This window comes from Chanodichthys erythropterus, chromosome 8, assembly GCF_024489055.1.
Source record: "Chanodichthys erythropterus isolate Z2021 chromosome 8, ASM2448905v1, whole genome shotgun sequence".
In the NCBI taxonomy this organism is placed as follows: domain Eukaryota; kingdom Metazoa; phylum Chordata; class Actinopteri; order Cypriniformes; family Xenocyprididae; genus Chanodichthys; species Chanodichthys erythropterus.
In genome coordinates, this window is record NC_090228.1 from 22,417,827 (window position 1) to 22,438,372 (window position 20,546).

Genomic DNA, 20,546 nt, shown 5'->3' on the forward strand with positions numbered 1-20,546 from the left:
AGCAAGGGTCCATGGGAAGTCTTGTGCTGTTTGTGTATCTGTGTCAGCAGTTTCACTGGGAACAGAGAGATAAGCACCTTTACTCTCTTTCAGGAATATAGCTGTAGTTGAACTGAAAGCTGTCATCTACACAGCTAAACATCTTTTCTTTTCTACATAAAGAAACTTCTCTTTACAACCTAAGCATGAATAAATGCACTTGTGAATTGATACTTTTACTTGCATTTCATGTCTTTGTGTTTATTTTAGCATAGCAATAAAGACAACCTTTATTTGCAGTTAATTTGTGGTGAATTGAGGCAGATAATCTACTGTCCTGTTATTCAAAGGGGCTTCATCCTAGAGCTCTTGCTATACAATAGCTTCTCTCAATCTTACTATTATGAAATGACAGAAAAATAGACTGAGGTTTCAAGGAGAATATTTCAAAGAATTGTAAGGGAATAAATAGCTTTTAATAAATAACTTGGAGATAAACCACACAAACCATGGTTTACTTGATACTCTTTTTCAACTAAAAATGGGAAACATTTTATGTGTTTTGGCTGTTCGTTTTTCACACAAAAACAGTGTTTTGGCGGCCTGAGAACGTAAACTTTCGGAACTCTTGAAAACGGCTTTCAAAGTGCAAGTTTTTGAAAATGATTGCATTATCATTAGAGTTTCAGAGTAGGTAATGTAACTCTATTACATAACTCTAATGATAGAGTTTCAGAGTAGGTTTGGGGTTGACAAATCCAGATAAATCCAACCTGGTTTAGATCAAGATCAACTGTTGCACAATACGTGGTATAAACTTTCTCTGTCAACTGTTTTCTCTGTTATATTTATTTTAATTTAAAAGCAAAGTTTAATATTGTCAATTAATATAATAGGCCTAATTATATTAATGTCATGAATTATTCATAATTTTAATTTGTTTAATATAAATGTAATGAATAATTAGCAGGAAATGTTGAGCAATTTTGTCTCTAAAATGTTTTCACTATAACTGATTTAATTTGGAGTGAGAGATACAGGGGGAGTGGCTTTATTGCATTAGATACATATCACTTTACTCACAGCTGATTGGTCGAGTTTGGGTTTGTGATCTCTAACTCAGGATAAAACCTGCAGGTTATGTTCTGGATAAGATCTCAAACCGAAATTAGACCAATCAAATGAGAGCAAAGTGATAATGACACATCCAACGCAGTAAAGTCACTCTCCCAGTTTCACTTCCTCCAAATTAAAGGTCACTATATAGTAAAAACAAATATTTAAAGATGAAATTGTTTGGCTTTGATGATAATTAGAATTATTTTATGATTCATATAATTAGTATATGATCTATACTATTATTAATCCATTACACACAAGCAATTTTAGTTTAACAGTTATTATTATTAAGCATATAGTTTAAATTAATATTAATATATGCAATAATATGTAATATAAATCAGCTGTATATAAACTTTAAATATGACTACATGTGACCTTACATGTCTTTATCACTATATATTATTGACTAAATAAACTGACTTCACAAGTTTCACTTGCACTGATAGAGCAAGATAAGTTATTTTATTTTCTTCAGTGTAAATTATTTTAAATTCTTCATTTTCTTCAATCTCTTAATGTTCAGCAAAAGAGTTTTGAATCATGTTGGCTCTCCTGTGAGAAGTGAATCATTGTTTATCTCTGTTGCAAGGCATGTGATTGGCTGTTTGCCACTGATGTCACTCAATAATGTGCACGTGCTCCACAAACTCAGGATCAAAGCCTGAGTTGACAGAAAGTTGATGATCAGCATCATGGAATCAACAAAGCTGGATTGGAGTGGTTTGATTTTGTCAACTCAAAACGTATCCTATAACCCTGAGTTTGTTCAACTACCATCATGGTACAGGCCCCAGGTTAGTCACCATAGCAATGAACCCCACTAAAAACCAATCCACCTTCATGAGCCAGAAAAAACAGAGTTTGCTCTGGAACTAATCTTGAACTTACCTGGGTAGCAACTGAAACCGGCTTTGTGCAACAGGCCACCGAATGAGACGAGAACAAAACCCCTGACAGTTAAATTGACAGACCTGATATAATTACATTTGACTTAGCTGAAAATGGTCTAATGCTCTTTTTTCAAAAACAAATAAACCAATATGAAAACACAACTAAAACTAGATTTAGATTTTATTATTATTATTATTATTATTATTATGTCATATACAGTATTTTCTTTCAGTTGTTGTCTGCATACCTTCTCTATTCTCAGTTATTTCTCTATTCTCCTTTTATCCTTCAACTTACTGTAATAAATATGTTTAATTAGGTAGCATACTCTGTTTTAGTATCCAGATGATTGGTTGTCAGCTATTCTTTGTGCAGGTTTTATCAAGGCTTATTCCTTTCTAATGGCTTCATTAAATCAGAAGGCAAATTTCCCCTAAAAAAGTCCTAATGTAGAGCCAGAGCTTTCTTACAGTTCTGTCGGAGAAAGGAAAATCTCTTTTGTTGCCTGATTAGAAATGACAGCCAATTATCATGAAGCCCTGGGTGTAAGTATGGTGAATTGGAGCTCTGCTGTTCAGGGCTGGATGAGGTTTAGAGCATGTGAGCATGAGGTTGTATGTGTGTAGCTGTTTTGTGCAGATTTGTTGGTCCGTATAGAGAGCCTGTGTATTTATGTGTTTGTGGCACAGACCTACATCTCTCCTTTTTTCTTATTTACTGTCTTTTTAGGGGAGTTGGAGAAACAACAGGGAGCCAAAACTCACTCCATCAAGAACAACGGGACTCAGCTTGAGTTGAGGGGTAGACAAGGTTCTCCTCCAGGTACTAAAAAAAAATAAGTTCAGTACCTGACAATAGAGAATTTGAGTAAAGTTGCTTGAAATCATATTCCCCCAAAAATCAAAGAGAACAAAATCATATGTATTCTCTGTGGATAAAGCAATCCCAGAAACCACTGTGATAAGATAGCCGATAAAATCATTAAATATGCATGAAGGATTAAATTAATATACTTGCATTTCATCCCAAACTAAAAAGCATGAACATAAAATAGCTCAGACGTTGAATATTTTACAAAACATTTTTGTGCTTCATTAGCCTAGCAACTTGCTGACACCAAACTTTTCTTGTGCACACACTATTTGTTTGCTGTACAAAGTTGCTGTCTGTCTACAGTGTTTCAGATTAGTCACTTAAAAAGTTCCATTGGTTGGCATACTGCTTTAGCAGTATAACTAGCTAGCTTACCTAGATTACCTAGACACAGGCCCGGCACCACAAGGGACCAAATGAAGGGCATTGCCCCCTCAGATCTGATTTGTGGCCCCTCAGTTTCAATTTCCCCAGTACGCGATGACCCCTCAAGAATTATGAAGCACAATGACACAGTGACACTTTTAGAGCTGCTGTATAGCCGAAATGAACCATTTGCATCAATGAATCATTTCTGTTATCACTGTAAAGCTGCTTTAAAACAACCTGTATTGTTTAAAGTTCTACATTAATAAAGGTGACTTGACTTATAGATAGATAGATAGATAGATAGATAGATAGATAGATAGATAGATAGATAGATAGATAGATAGATAGATAGATAGATAGATAGATAGATAGATAGATAGATAGATAGATAGATAGATAGATAGATAGATAGATAGATAGATAGATAGATAGACAGAAAAATCAGGTTACAAAAACTCAAAAAGGTTCAATTCCAACTTAAATAGGAGGCAAACAGGTCGTACAAACACATCTTAACATAACAGTGACTAGAAAAAGAGTGCAAGCAAGGGTGCAACTTAAATAGGAAACAGAAACAATATAATAGATTAAACACAGCTGAAACTAATGACATAGGCTGTGTTCCACTTCAGTTTTAGACACGCACTCGTAAACTTCCCTACACACTTCCCCTCGGGGGAATCCCTGCCGCCATTTTGAAGTGCGTTCCACTTCGTGAAGTGGACGAGGGAAGTTTACATGGACAGACCCTACATGGACAGTCTACTTCACATGTACACTTCAGGCAGCTCCATAACCCACAATGCAACACGATTATGACGTCACCGCATATTGCGTTTAATTTACCCTACCACAAACAATTATATGATATATTAATTATTTTTTTTAACATTTAAAACACACACACACACACATATATATATATATATATATAGAATGCTGTATTAAACAAATTTGTAAGGGGAAAAAATAAATAATAAATCAGCTCCATTGCAGATTCCAAGTGATCAAGGGCTTAGGACGTTCCAGTTCAGCCCATTGCAAAGGTTCCGCCAGAAGTGGGCACTCGTGCAACGTAAGCAATGACGTACATCCGAGTCAACGAGACCGAGGGAAGTTAACAAGGGAAGGGCATTTAAGAACCGAACTGGAATGCAGCCATAATCATAGGAATAAATGAGTGGCGGGAAACTGAACAAAGGAACGCAGGAACTGATTAAACAAGCAATAAACAAACTGAAAATGTGACGAGTAGCATTTGTTTAATTTATGTTTAACTAATTGTATTTTTGTAAAGTAAAATGTCCAGACATTTTGGGGTGTAATATGTACTTAAGTGGCATAAAATACAGTGCTAAAATTCTATAATATAATATAATATAATATAATATAATATAATATAATATAATATAATATAATATAATATAATATAATATAATATAATATAATATAATATAATATAATATAAAGTATCCCCAACAGATAAGAATTTGAAGTAATTATTGTGTAAAGCATCAAATAGACATTACAACTTTTTTAATTGATTTTGTTTTTATCAATATGGAAAAATGAAATTGAAAGTAAACATATGGTCAACTTATGTTTTATGAATCATTTTATATATATATATATATATATAATTACTGTCATGCAAAATACTGTATTATGATTTAAACTTCTATTTATACTTTATATTTTTTATACTTATACATACTAGAATTATTTGTTTAATTTTTGCTGATTTAAATAATTGTATTTTAAATATTAATTTTATCCATTTTTACAATTGTATTACAGTAATTGGAATCAGATTAGAATCACATTTTAGAATAAGTAAAATAGCGATTAAACCTAATTTCAAGCATATTTACACAAATTATCATCCTGTACAGTGTATATTCAACCATTCTTTAATATTTAGTCTGATTTGGATCCTTTTCTTATAGGCAAACAGGAAATGAACACATCACAGAGTGGACACAATGCAGTAGAGGTAAGAGCTCAGTGTTCTCGCAGGTAAGTCCCTACAGACCTCTAGAAGCATCCGTCAAACAACGTCAGTAGCTTACAGTGCATAGAACACATTAGTGGACAGGAATTAACAAGCTACAACAGCCATATGTTCCTGCTGGAGTGAAAATGCAGTGTCCTCAACCAGACGACCTTCCACTTCCCCTCAAGCCATTTTAAATGTTATCGCCGCCAAACCCAAAGTCAACAGCAGCCCCCTGGAGGTAAAACTCATCTGTGCACTGCTGCCCCCTCCTGTTAAATTAACACTGCAGTGTGGAGGAGAATTTCAAGAGCATTTCCAACAGAGTCACAGCTTTATACACGTATGAAGAAAATAGTTCAGCAGAACCAAACTGTTCTGAAGAAAATGGATAGAAGAGAGTGTTTCAATGCACGTTATACAAGTTTCCATCATTGTGGTAGTGCTTAGAAAGGGACTGTTATTTGAATGAAGTAAAACTACGCAAACAGCTAACTAAACTCTCACTCAAACATAACTGTATGTCTGTGTGAATGAATGTAAAAAATGAGTTACTTTAAGTTAAAATGTTATTGTTTGATAAAATCAATTTGTGACAACTGTTAGTCTATGTACATACAATAGTAAAAAAATAAATAAAACTATACAAAAATCTATTTAAAATGCATGTATACTTAAAAACATTAACATATTTATTGACATATCACTTAAGACTTACTGATATAAAATTTTAATTAAACTTTATTTGGTGTGTTTCTTTTTTGCACAATGCAAATTTCTTAATATTATGCCTAAAAGGTGTTTTAAAATCACTAATATAAGGATTATATGATCTTTGTATAATATCAGTCTTTAAATTCAAGATATTTAAAGTGTACTTAAAGTATACTTCTAAAAGTTCCACTTTTCATTATTTCATTTATTACTCACCCTTATGTCGTTCTACACCCGTAAGACCTTCGTTCATCTTCGGTAAGTTATTTTTGATAAATCCGATGACTCAGTAAGGCCTGCATCACCAGCAATAACACTTTCCTTTTCAATGCCCAGAAAGCTACTAAAAACATATTTAAAAATCTTTTGCTTCGAATCAGTGGTTCGGAGCATGTATCAAACTGCCAAAGTCACATGAGCTTCAAAACACTTACGACATGACAAAGCCTCGTTTAGTGAAATCATGTGATTTTGCCGCTCTGAATCACTGATTTTAAACAAATGATTCATAAAGCTTCGAAGCTTCATGAAGCAGTGTTTTGAAATCACCCATCATTAGATATTGTGGAATAAAGTAGATTTTTTGTTATTTTTGGCACACAAAAAGTTCTCGTCGCTTTATAATATTAAAGTTGAACCATAGTTACATGAACTGTTTTAAATATGTCTTTAGTAGCTTTCTGGGCATTGAAAAAGGAAGTGTTATTGCTGGCAATGCAGGCCTCACTGAGCCATCAGATTTTATCAAAAATATCTTAATTTGTGTTCCGAAGATGAACAAAGGTCTTACGGGTGTAGAACAACATGAGGGTGAGTAATTAATGACCGAATTTTCATTTTTGGGTGAACTAACCCTTTAAGTATATCTTTAGTTGAATTTCAAATACATTTTAGTATATGTGTTTTTTTTTTTTGTTTTTGTTTTTTTCAGTAGGGTATGCTTGCTGTGCTGTGACTGGCATGATTTTAAGTCACCATATTAAGTTTAAAGTAGCTAAAAACAATGTCTTGAAACTCCCTCTGTCACGAATATTCAGTTGTTTTTCCCTAGTGTTGTTTTCATGGACTTTCAGTTTTTCATTCAGCACATGTGTTCCTTTTTTTGATTTTCCTGCCACTCATCAGTAACCATGGACACTAATCATCATCACAGCTGCTCATCATTCAGTTCATCACTGTTCACTCAGTGTTTGTCGGTCGATGTTTGTGTATGATAGTGTTTTGCTGCACACTGTTACGCCTATCTACCTTATGTTGAAATAAACCACGTTGATATTTTGATCCTATTCATCTTGTGACAGATCACCCTGTCCTTTTTCCTCGCTGTTCCTAGACAGCACCATAAACTGTATGAACTCTCTTCCTGTTTCCTCTGCGTGACCTGCATGGACTATGTACCATTACTTTTAATCCTTTCAATCTCCATCTGCCTCTGTCACCGGCCTTCTCAGCCAGTCCTCCAGCCCCTTCTCTGCTGGAAGTTTGAAGCCCCTCACCATCTCCTGCAATAACATGCTGTGACGTCGAGCCACAGGTCAAGCAACAACCATCAGCGCCTGAGAAAGTGGATCTTGTGGCTCCGCATTCAGTCTCTGATCGTCTCTCTATGTCTCAGCCCGTCGACCTGTCTGCTCCACCTTGGCTCCTCCCACCTTCAGTTCCTTTCGACTCTACCGGGTTCCTTCAACCCATTGGCACCCCTTTGGTCAGTCATCACACCACCTCCGCCACAGATTTGGGGATGTTCCGCTACGCTCTGTTCCTCCACTCTTATGGCAGCATCCGGCTCCTCCTTCACCTCGGCTATGCCTCGGTCCTCCATCACACTGGCATCGCCTCAGTCCTCGGATAATCTGGCTTCTTCTCAGATGCTCATCACTGCGGCATCATCCAGGCCTCCTGTGCCAGCGATGTCTGTCATCTGCATCGGCTCTATGTCTGTCTCGTCCCCCAGTTGACATCAGCCTCCACGCCACCTTAGCTCCTCCCTCTCTCGTCTCCACCATGGGCTGTCATTTCTGTGCCATCTGATATACACCATCATCTCCACTGGGGTCTCATCGTCCGTCTGTCACATCCGCCCGTGCGCTATCACCATCCGCCTGCTCCTGTCATCATCCCTTCACCATCTTCTGTCGCCATCTCCACGCCCTCCTCCTAAGCCTCCTTCACCTCACGAGGTCGCACCTTCCAGGAGGGGGCATTCTGTCACGAATATTTTTTTCGCTAGTTTTGTTTTCATAGACTTTCAGTTTGTTTTCATTCACCACATGAATGTTCCTTTGTTTTTTTCCTGCCACTTATCAGTAACCATAGACACTAATCATCATCATAGACACTGCTCATCATTTAGTTCATCACCACCATGTATATAGTTCCTCCCTGTTCACTCAGTGTTTGTCAGTCGATGTTTGTGTATTCTAGTGTTTTGCTGCACACTGTTACACCTATCTACCTTTTGTTTAAATAAACCACATTGATATTTTGATCCTGTCTTCAGTCCTTCATCCTCATTTTTTTGACACCTGCATTATATAAAATAAAATATTCTGTCCAACTTTATATTAGGTGGCCTTAACTACTATATTCTTACATTTCAATTAGTTTGATACAATGCACATTGTTTACATGCATGTTTTTACATTGTACTGATATTTAAAAAAAAATACCTGCATGTAATTACATCTGCAATTATTTTCTGTAATAACATTTATAATTACACTGTTGACCCATCCCTTACACCTTACCCCACCCTTAAACCTACCCATACTACCAAACCTGTCTCTAACTTTACCCGTATCCCACCTCAACAGCAGCAAATGTGTTATGCAATACAATATGAACACAAAAAGCTCATTGTACTTATTTTTTTGATGTAAGTACTTAGTAGTTAAGGCCACCTAATATAAAGTGGGACCAAATATTCTAAAACACTACAGTGGTACTACTAAAATCATACTAATTTTTAGATTTATTTATTTAAATATAGTATCCATACCTCATTTTGCTGACATAATCTGAAGTATTTCAGAGTGAAACAGATTTACATTATTTAAAATGCACTATAAAGTACTTTCTTCATTCCAGGCAGCTCCAGTTGTTATAAAAATATTCACGCATTGGAATGCTCAGATAAGATGACATAAAATTAGAACAACCTTCTGTCTGCCATCTTGGCTTCTTTGCTCGCTTTTATGGTCATGCACTCTAAGCTAAACAGCCAATCAGAGTTCTTGCTCACACCAACGGTGCCGGTGGACGACGATTTAACATGCTCAATCATCCAACGGGGTTCGACTGCTGCCGATGGTGTGGAACACACCACCAAAACTGTGCTGGCTGACACTCATCAACAGTCGACCATCGGCTTAGTATGTCAAGGCCTTTAAGTAAAGAGATTCAGTTTTTAATCGCAAACTCGTACTCAATGCAAACCAGGTAGCAGAGGTTCAACATTTCCACTGTGGCAACCTTACAAACAAGCCCCAGTTAACACTAACATTGATCTGATGTAGCATCCTGAACTCTCTGCAGGGTTATTAAAGACACTGTGGCAGACAAACTCTGCATGTTTTGTTTAGCAGTCATGTTTCCATTTCTGCTACCATTAGATGTAGCATATTAGTGGGCTGCTATTAGCCTGAACATGATCAGAGTGGCAGCGACTTCCTGTCTGGCACTGAAAACCCTCGCCTTAATCATGCCACATGTAAATGTCAGCACCCCGCGAACCTCTGAAGGGCACCGGCTGTCAGAACACATCGCAGGCAGCAGAGGGGTCAGAGGAAACGCCAGCCATGTCCTGGAGGAGAGAGGGAAAAAGAAAAAGAGAGAAACAAGGTGTCCAACCACTATAGACTAGTTGAGCCATCTGCCAATTTAGATATGGCAGTACTGCCATAATACATTTTAAAACATTCTCTAGTTGTTATGGATGGCAGTGATTGACACATGATAGCTGGACAGGTATGTAAGGCCAAGATGGACATGACCTGAAAAGTGTGCTAAGATGGACACAAACATTTGAGAAGAGAGGCAAAAATGGAAGCTGAAGTGTGTTGGAGGGTTGCTGAGATTCAGCAAAGTCACATTTATACAGACTGCATTAATATTTCATAATTTAACAGCAGTTTGCAGCATGACATCTTTTTGCACTTCAAAGTCATTTTGGAATATGCAGATTTGAAATAAAATTCAAATCCATTTAACTAAAATAATAGTACTAAAATGCCATCAAACATTTGTAATATTTTAGTGCAGACCTTTGGCAGCCTTAACATACTAATTCTAAAATACCTAAAACTAGCTAAAACCTACTAATCATCATACTAGAATCGTCTGTTCACCGACACGGTTTTTACCTAAACTGAAATCCCCCACACTCTCTGTTCTCAGACAAAGTGGTGCACTGTCAGCCAGTTGGTGCCTTAACTCCAACAGTCAAGAAGACTGATTCACAAGATGAGACCAAGCTAGACAAACTCACTTTTTAAACTCCTCAAAGTCATCAATCCCACAGGCATGTCTGTATCCCACAGACAATTGTGGAGACATGTCATTATTAGAGTACAGGAGATCATTAGAAAGAGTGAGAGAGAGAGAGTTGCTTACAAGTCTGGGCAAACTTTTGTTTAAGTCCTGAACCTTAAGTGTAAGAAATAGTGATGGCATGCGTTCAGATGTGTGTCGTCTGTAGTTGTCCAATTACACCCTTCCCATTGTTTAACCTGTCCCACTCTTTCGTGTCCCCCTTCTTCCCTGAATCGTTCTTCATTCTCTTTTCCTAAAATGCTCAAGTGGTTTCCAAGGGAGACACCGGGGCCCTCAGTGTCCTCTTAATAACCACCATGCACCTTAGAGACACAAACACACGGCCCCCAAAACCCTCCACATCTGCATCCCCAATTCCAGCTTCCCACCCTCTGTCCGAGTTGCAAGACACCGAGCAAACCCCTTGTGCCCGCAACACTTTACGCATGTCTTTTGTGATGTGTGTTCACCGGAGGGCTGATGGCAGTAGGAGAACAGTCTTATAACATATGATGCTATCTCTGACTGTTTTCTAAACTAGGTGTCAATTCACAACAGGCTTCAGACGTACCAGCTCAACGCGGCACCGCCGAGCCCTGAGAGCGCTGCCCTTCTCAACCACCAGAGGGAGCTCTTCCAGCAGCCTCCATTGCAACGCGCCAGCCCCACACCTTCGCACTCCTACCAGCCCGTGGCCATGACCGAGATACGACCCGACACGCTCATCCAGTGCCAGCAAATCGTCAAGGTCATCGTCTTGGACAAAGGCGCACACGGCCGCATGGAGGCGTTCCTCAGCCAGAGCCCCACTCATCACCAGCTCATCCAGTCTGTGGTCTCCACACCAGTGCGTTCACCCGACAGCGGAGGCAACCAGGGGGGGAACGATGGCTCACAACCTCCATTGCCTCCACCACCACCACCATATAACCACCCTCACCAATATATACCCCCAGATCCCCGCCTTGCACTGCAGAGGACCCCAAGTGGCTCTCATAGTCTAATGTAGAGTTCAAACCAACAAAACTGCAGGCACACTTTTACAGTATTTATCTACATATGTATATACATGAAAGAAATATAATGAAAAAAGCTATCTATATACATATATTTAAGGTAACAGACATGATGATATGAAGACTTTATTGACTTTGCAGATATGTGAAACAACTAATAAGAAAATATGATTTACTTAATTGCTGTGTATTTTGAAACGTTATGTAGTTTTAACAAATTTCTTAACGGTTTTCGTCTTTCTGGACACTCTCTGAGATTATATTGTTGAGTACTTGTCCTTGACAGGATTTCTCTGGTGCATTTTGTTATAGACAAAATGATTTCACGAAAAAATGTGATACCCAACAATATTTGTTTCAATTCCACTGACACTTGCTTTTGTGTGGGAGCTGGTTTTACGTGTAAAATCACCCTTTTGGCTTTTATTATCCTACTGATGTGTCTATTTATTGTGCGTGTATGTTTTTGAATGGAAAATGATAAACGTGCCAAAATGAGGACACCCTCCACCGTGGACTTTTTGCACTCTTGAACGCTTAGGGCTAGAGTAAACATTTGTGCTTATATTGATCATTTAGATTCCCTCCAGGTACACTTCTTTTTTTTTTTTTTACTTTTAAGTGGTAACCACAAACTGTTTCTTTCCCCAGTTATGTGGCCGTGTTATATTCCTGTAAAATGTGATTTACTTCCTTATCACCTGTCTTTGAAATTTATTTTATGTCACTCTTTTTAACTGATATATGTGTGTAAATTAAGAATGTAGGAAGTATTAAGGCTCTTTCACATGACTCGCACCATTGTTCCCCAATGTGTTGGCGTACACGACTCAAAACGAAGACAATTTCAACTTTGATCTCATTTTCTTCTGATCTTTTGAAATATAACCAACAATTACCAGACAATTTCCATGACTTATTATCATGTGAACAAACAAGATGAGATCAGAGAAGTTGTACGCTAAGTAAGTTGTATACCATTAATTTGCATGTTCTTGTTTTAGCACCTGATATGCAAATCTTGGCACAAACATTGCCAAAAATAATATTAAACACAATTTCATGTCACAAACCCAGCGAACTACCACAATCTGATATGCTTTACTAGGACAGTACAGCATTGCTCCAGTGGACTGAACAAGTATTTATGGACATTTATGACACTTGTCTCCCATTGTTTGATCATCATTTGATGAGTTATAGCCACCATGGTCTCTAAAAATATGTACAATTGCAAGCAAATAGCATGAACCTTTAGTTACTTCAGTCGTATTTGGATAAAAAAAAAAAAAAAATAGAGACAAAAATAACTACACTGAATTCATTTAAAATTTAAACTGGATTGTGTATAGTTAGTGAATAAGATGCAGGTTTTTAGGCTGAAATATTAGTGTTGGACTTTTTTCCTGTTTTAAGCTCAAATACATGTTACCTCTTCCATTGGCTTTCACTATGTTCACCGTTTACTACCTAGCAACTTCATAAAATTGCCTTTGTGAACGTCAAAGCATGCAGAGGGCTGTGTTAAAGCCCGAGTCATGTGAAAGGGCTTTTGGTGTATGGCAATGTATCCCGGCTCAAAGATGGAAAAAAAAAAAGAGCCAATCACAGCCAGCGAACCCTGTTTGCAATGGCTATAGTTCTCACGCTCAGGAATTTCAGAGAGTACCTGAAAGAAGACTGAGATCTTTTAATGCTTGTACTTGAACTTTATGTAGCAACTTGGAACGTATACGGCCCTTGTGAAAAGGCCATTCAATCCCAGCAACCATCTTTGGACACGTTGTATGTTTGGCTAACATTCTGTGAAAAGATGACAGAATTCTGCATCACTGTTGTCACATGACTCAGACAATGTGGTTTCATTGTGATATTCCTTCATCAGTACTCACAACTACATAAAACGCCCAAGAGACACACCATCAGCACTATCTATATCTGCTGTTTGACTCCTAAAACTCTTGTTTGAAGATTTTCGAGAGCCAAGTGACACTTGAAACATCAAATGAGATGCACATTGTTGGCACAGAACACTTTAACCTAAATGTTTGTCTGGTTTGATCTGATTTTATCAGCTAAATGGAAAACAGTCCAATGGTTTATTTTTGTTTTGCTTGTATGTAGCTATCATATATCAGCATATAAAGCAGCAAAGAATTAGCTATGATAAATGTTAACTACCCACAGTCCAACCATTTCTGATAAAAGCTGTCATTATAACATAAAGTCAACATGAAACTGAATGCACCACCTTTTTTGCTTCCACAGTTTAATGTGTTAATGATGTGTGAAGTGATACGTGATATTTAGATAAAATTTTGATTGGACCATGAAAAGTGGGTGTTTCCATAATAGAGCCAGACATAAATTTATGTTAAGGAACGTGGAGGCTAAAGGCCTTTGCACACTGAGTACGAAATTTTTGAATGCGTTTTTTCGTATTCATGATCCACAGAGACCTTGGACGCTGAGCCAGATGCATATTAATGAATCTGTTGCGAAAAAATTCGCAAAACAATACAAAATGGAGTCTCCAAGCAGTGAGCGTGATTTAGTTGTCCTCTCTCTTCTTAAAAAGAGAAAAAGAAAGAGGAAATATTGGGTCCATCCAATCCAGAGATTGTGTAGAGAGGAAGGAGAGTTCCACCTCATCAAGGAGCAGCATGATTATCCTGAGCATTTCAAAGTTTACTTCAGGATGTCAGTGGCTCAGTTTGATGCTTTGCTAGCGATACTGGCACAGTCTTTATATTCTGTCTCTTTGTATTCCGCACTTTGTCATACAGTGCTACTGCTTTGTGCTGTAGACGACGTGGATCAACTTGTCAGATGGCATTCAGGATTTTGGCGTTCACTTGTACGGTGGCTCTGAATTGTCCAAACGTCTCTCAAAATGCATGCCACGGATGCGAAAAACGCAGAAAATGGAACCTGATCTGAATTTTTTTTTATGACTGATGAAAGTTTCGGGGGCAGTGTGTAAACGTGATTGACACAACGTGAGGTCGTATTTATTGTTTAACGTGCGTACATTTCAGACGCAAATTTCGGACTCAGTGTGCAAAAAGACCTTAAAGGAGAAATTCATGCTCGATAGCTCCTGTTGGTGAATCTTTTTTTTTTTTTTTTTCAAATTTGACGTTAGATGCTCTGCTGAAAACACCTAGCTGTGAGTGCTTGAGAGCTTTGAGTTCGGAGACCTGCAATGTTAATTTCTCATCCATTTTGTTTTGTTCTCTGCTTGTTGATGTCGTTGTACAGCAAGAAAGTTGTGACAGTAGGCCGTGTTGTATTTTTCTCGCCCCTCCTCCACTCTGATTGGACGGCTGGCTAAAAAGTGACTGATGAACCAGCGCAGTAAAAAATGAAAGTTTAACATTCTTCAACTCGAGGCAACCAGTAAAAAACACTGAGCGCTCAGCACTTGAGTGTGAAAAAGACGCTCAGTGCCTCGTTACGCTCCTGCCGTTTAAAAAATGTGGCACTCCCGTTGAAAACAATTGGAAAAGTATGCCAGCCGCTGGGGAAAAAAAAAAATGCTTTGGTGTACACACGGCCTAATATACTGTAAATATTGCCTAAATAGCTATTTGGCTATTTGCAATATCACCAACGAAAAAAAGTTGTTTCAGATCAGAGGCATAAAAGCCAGGAATGTGTATTCATTTGATTTCATGTTGACTTTAAGCTTTAGTATTCGTAATCGTAACACCATTGATGTGTCATAGGTAGCTGTGTGTCCTTTTTTCTCTGTTTTCTTATATGATTGGGCATTTGTTTCATAATTATATTGCTGCTGTTTGGAGCTCCCAATAGTATCTTTGTTTCCTCTTCTCATTGTGTCTTTATTTCCATGTACAGTGATGATTTTTGATGATGAACACCAGGTGCTTCATACAGTATATATTGGTGAGAAACTCAACACATGAGTTTTTTTGTATAACCTGGACATCAGCAAATTGTCTATCCCTCTCTTCTTAACCTTCATTAATGAACGCTGCATCCTTTGTTTTTCACACATTTAAATAATAGAAATTCTGTCATTATTTAATCTTCTTCATATCAAAGCCTGTTGTTGTGTCAGAGTTTTAAAAGATAAATAAATAAAATAAAATGGTAATTGTGACTTTATGTCACAGAATTATGACTTCTTATCTCACAACTGCAATAATTGTGACTTTATCACTGCTTTCATCAACTCAGACTCATTGGAAAAACATGCATGGGGTGACATTTCTGCAAAATTATATCATGTTGCTTCTTGCACATTGAGGCACTATGAAAATGAAATGTTCAGTGGGTGGCACTAAAAGCTCATTACCATTTTTTTCTGAAATCAATGTACATGAATGTGGCAAAATTTTATTACGTTGGTTGTTGCACATATTTCTGCAGTTTGGAAATGAAATGTGAGTGTCAATAAAATGTTAATGCTCTATTGAATTTGAAAATAATGTACCACCTACATTAAATCATACCCTAAACCTAACCGATTGTGTTAATAGAAGCAAAAGTGAGATAAAAATGCATTCCCTGAAAGAATCCATTGCCATTTTATCTTGCTCCTACAATTCCTTGAGCTCTTTTATTGAGTGTCATGACTTGTGTTTCACACATCGCAAGTGCAATTCTGTACCTGCTGAGCAACCAAGCAAGTTTTTGAGAAAAGGAATAAAAGTTATTGGTGTTTTATTGCCGCTAGTGGTAATTTCAGCTAGAAACTGCAGTGCATTTTATGTTTAGTTATGTTTTTGGAGTTTTGTTAAATTGTAGGTAGATGCATATTTTTCCAATGAGCCTTTGTTCACGCTAAAAAAATGCTGGGTTAAAAACAACCCAATTTGGGTTGAAAATTGGGTTGTTTTAACTCAGCACTATTGTTTAAAATTACTGTATTGCTTGCTTAAAATTAACCCAAAGTATGTTGGAAATGGACTTTTATTAATATGTTTAATAAATTAACATTTATTCATATTTAATGAATAATTAAACAAATATTTATTAAATTGCTTATTAATAAATGGTTCACCTTTTGATTATTATTGTTGCCTCTTGTAATCATGTGTCTGATTTTTAATTTACAACCTATATTGGGGTTATTTTAAGCAAACCATATAGTAATTTGTAAACAATAGTTGGGTTAAATAAAACAAACATTTAACTCAAGCACTGGGTCAAAACAACCCAAATAGCTGGGTTTGTCCATTTTCAACCCAACTTGGGTTGGTGTTAACTCAGCATTTTTTAGAGTGTTGGATTCATAGATGTCACTATTGTATCAAAAAAAAAAAAAAAAAAAAAAAAAAAGCAGTGTGAATATTCTTCAAAATATTCACTGCATACAAAATAATCACATACAAGTTTGGAAAAACATGAGGGTATGTAAATAATGACAGAATACTTTACATCCCAGCCTTAGAGTAACAGACAGCATTCTCCAAGAGTTGATCAAACATTTCAACAGCAGCTTAGTCTGGAAAATAAGTTTATAGGAGAATTGCACAACCTGCTTGAAAAATGGAGAAAGTGTCAGTCCTAGTTTAATTTCTAAGAAATACTGAGTGACAGGAGTTCACTTTTTGTCTTTCTCTTTTCGTAGCCTTGCATTTGGCCCCTGAGGGAGTTGGCGTGGAGGTGATGGAAATGGGGAGCCAAATGAATTGTGCATGACCCTGGTTTTGAGGAGTTTATTATGCTTGAGTGAATGTGCCCTGGCTAGCAAATAAGATGTGATCTAACCCAACAGATGAGTGTTGAATTAAATCCTTCACACAACCAAAGGCTATGATGCTAATGCTAACCTTGGTTTTGCCTGCAGAAGGGCTATTGCACTGGTGTGCTATGCAGCCTTCAAGTCATATCAGAATGAGAGTATTTATGAGATGAATGCACATGAGCAACACCATAATGTCGTAATCATCATTAGCTTGTATGTTAAACTATTTAGCATATTGCTAGATGAAATTCCTCTCATTTAGCTGTTTTTTTGAGATGACACTCTTGTGTGATAAAACCATGTTTCTCATCATTCTTGGTGTCAGCACAAGAATTATAAAATACATAGACTTTATATTAATTATACACTAATGTGCATCCTTTCTCCTTTGTTTTGTAGCGGTAGAGCTCAAAAGCTTACTGTCTTTGTTCGGAAGTGAAGACAGGAAGAAAAAATTGCTTAAAGCACACATTTTATTCCAAACAAAATCACTTGAACGCGCATCATGTTGTACTGATGATTTTACAACTCATTAAAACATCCCAGGGGAACTTGAAGGCAGCATAGCATAAATGTTTATTAGCACTAATTTTGACAGCAAGTTATTGTGTGTTAGCAAATTATTTAAGAGTGTGTTTGAAAGGTGTCCCATTATACAATTGTGTGTTTTACTCTGTCCATATGATAGATTTACATTCTATTAAATATGCTTTCTGTCTATTCCAGGCCTACATGTCTGGTCTGGTTATTTCTTTACTGTCCTTTTCAGACTGACATGAGTGGTTTGTCGTATAAGCAAATGATGGCGCCTTTTTGCAACTGTATTGCAGAGCCATGGATCAACACAGGTCAAAGGTTACTAACAGAGGTCAGCTAACTAATAATGTTTATGTTTTCTGTCAGAGCTGCTGCTAAAATGGAATGCAGTAATAAAATATCACTGTGCATATTGCTTTTGGCATTTATACTGCTGCTGTGCTCTACTGGATTGTTAATATATGTATGCGAGAATAAAGTAAGACAATAGTTCCCTCTCAAGAAATTCTTATTGTTTAATTACTGACATTGTTTTTTTTTTGTGTGTGTGCTTTTTTTTTTTAATCACTAACTTCAGTTCTGTTTTTGCCTTTATTGAATTTGAAATTAATCAGCAAATGACGATAAAAACAAATACAATCATCACAATAAAAGTTTTCTTTGTACCTTTGGTAACACTTCACATAGACCTTGATCAGAGCAGATGGTATATTTAATTTGACAAAAAATGAAAAGAGACAGTATTGAATAAATTCAATATCCTGTACAGTGTTAAAGACTTAATGAAATCAGTGTTTTATTCATGTCTATGAAAGCTATGAGCCCTTCGATATGTCCCGCCCGTGTTTCAACAGGAAAAACATCAAGCCATTTCATGGATGCTTTAAGGTCATGCTTCTGTTACACTCACCCCCCTAAAACCTCACTCCAGTCCGGGTCACGGCACCAAAGGAACCGGTCCAACTCCACCCACTCTGAGCAGGATTTGAGCCGGTGTCTCCAACATGGGAGCCGGGTGCGCTAACAAGGATGTTAAAGACTGCAGTCTTTAGTGTCATTTGCTAGTGTGCCTCATGTGGCCAGGGGAGTGAGGTTTACCCACACAGCTATTACTAGCTTACTTCTGTTACACATGCATTATACAACGATTTTACTTGTTTTCATGGATCTGTGTTAACGGGGATCATTTTGACATTGTTCCCTGTACATGAAAAATGCAAAGGAAAAACATTTCTGTTTTTAGTACATCGCTGTCGTGTAAACGTACCCTAAATGATTGACAGTTGAATGGATTGTACAGATTGTTCTATTTCTCATAGCCTTGTTTTCATTTTTTCAAATTAAATATGTTTTCTACTCCAACATATTGTCTATTACAGTGTATGCTACACATATTATATGTAAATACAATTAATTACGGTAGTAATAATACTAACAACATGTATTTACAAGCATGCTCAAAAAATGTTATATTAAGTATGTTCATTAGCATCACTTAGTACTTTCTACACTGTAACATGAATGCTGTAATGGAAATGGTGAACTTAGCTTTAAAGGGATAGTTCACCCAAAAATGAAAATTTGATGTTTATCTGCTTACCCCCAGTGCATCTAAGATGTAGAGTACTTTTTTTCTTCAGTCGAACTCAAATTATGATTTTTAACTGCAACCGCTGCTGTCTGTCAGTCAAATAATAGCAGTGATTGGGAACTTGAACAATAAGAGTCGAAAAAACTTCCATAGACAAATCCAAATTAAACCCTGCGGCTCGTGACGGCACATTGATGTCCTAAGACACGAAACGATCGGTTTGTGCGAGAAACCGAACAGTATTTACATAATTTTTTACCTCTAATACACCACTATGTCCAACTCCGTTCAGCTTCCGGTTAGTGAGGTCTGATCGCACTCTGACAACGGAAGTGATGTCTCGCGCTCATTGAAGTATATGGGCGAGACATCACTTCCGTCATCACAACGCGTTTTTTGACCTCACTAACAGGAAGCTGAACGAAGTTGGACATAGTGGTGTATTAGAGGTAAAAATTATATAAATAATGTTCGGTTTCCCGCACAAACCGATCGTTTCGTGTCTTAGAACATTAATGTGTCGTCACGAGCCGCAGGTTTTAATTTTGATTTGTCTAAGCAAGTTTTATTTACTGTTATAGTTGAAGCTCCCATCTACTGCTATTATTTGACTGACAGACGGCAGCGGTTGCAGTTAAAAATCATAATTTGCGTTCGACTGAAGAAAAAAAGTCACCTACATCTTGGATGCACTGGGGGTAAGCAGATAAACATTGAATTTTCATTTTTGGGTGAACTATCCCTTTAATGTAACAAAAAGATTGTGCAAGCCATGCCATTTGATTAAAGCAATAATGCCATCTCACAACTGATGCACAAAACCCAGAAAATCTTCAAGGTTCTCACAAAAGACATTGTATAATGTAAAACCTGTTGAAGGAGCGGTTTTAATAATGAATCAGATGAGAAAATTACCTTTTACACGAACAAATCATAATGTTGCGAACAAAACTAATTTACACAACTTATTTTTGAGTTAAGTTTTTCAAACTAATTTAATTAGCTGTCAATTAATACATTTTCAGTCTATTTTATATCTCAAATAAGTTTCATTAGACCTTAACCTTAAATAGTTTTGTAAAGTTGACATATCTTGCAGTATGACATACAACTCTCCATCTGAATCCATTTTAAACAGAAGCTAATACTTTTCTAATTATTATGCATGCAGCCTTTATCACCTGATATTAACTGAGGGACTAGGTTTACTGCAAA

At 36.9% G+C, this 20,546-nt stretch overlaps 1 protein-coding gene across 1 annotated transcript in view; it reads left to right on the forward strand.

Annotated features, from left to right (window-relative positions):
• The window catches only part of iqsec3a (IQ motif and Sec7 domain ArfGEF 3a), a 182,557-nt gene extending 170,487 nt beyond the window's left edge, over positions 1–12,070 (forward strand). The window contains exons 12-14 of the mRNA XM_067392344.1: positions 2,722–2,814; positions 5,181–5,227; positions 11,013–12,070. Coding sequence (XP_067248445.1) covers positions 2,722–2,814; positions 5,181–5,227; positions 11,013–11,480 — 608 coding nt within the window. The 3' untranslated portion in view covers positions 11,481–12,070. The remainder of the gene's footprint in view (positions 1–2,721; positions 2,815–5,180; positions 5,228–11,012) is intronic.
• The last annotated feature ends 8,476 nt before the right edge of the window (positions 12,071–20,546 follow it).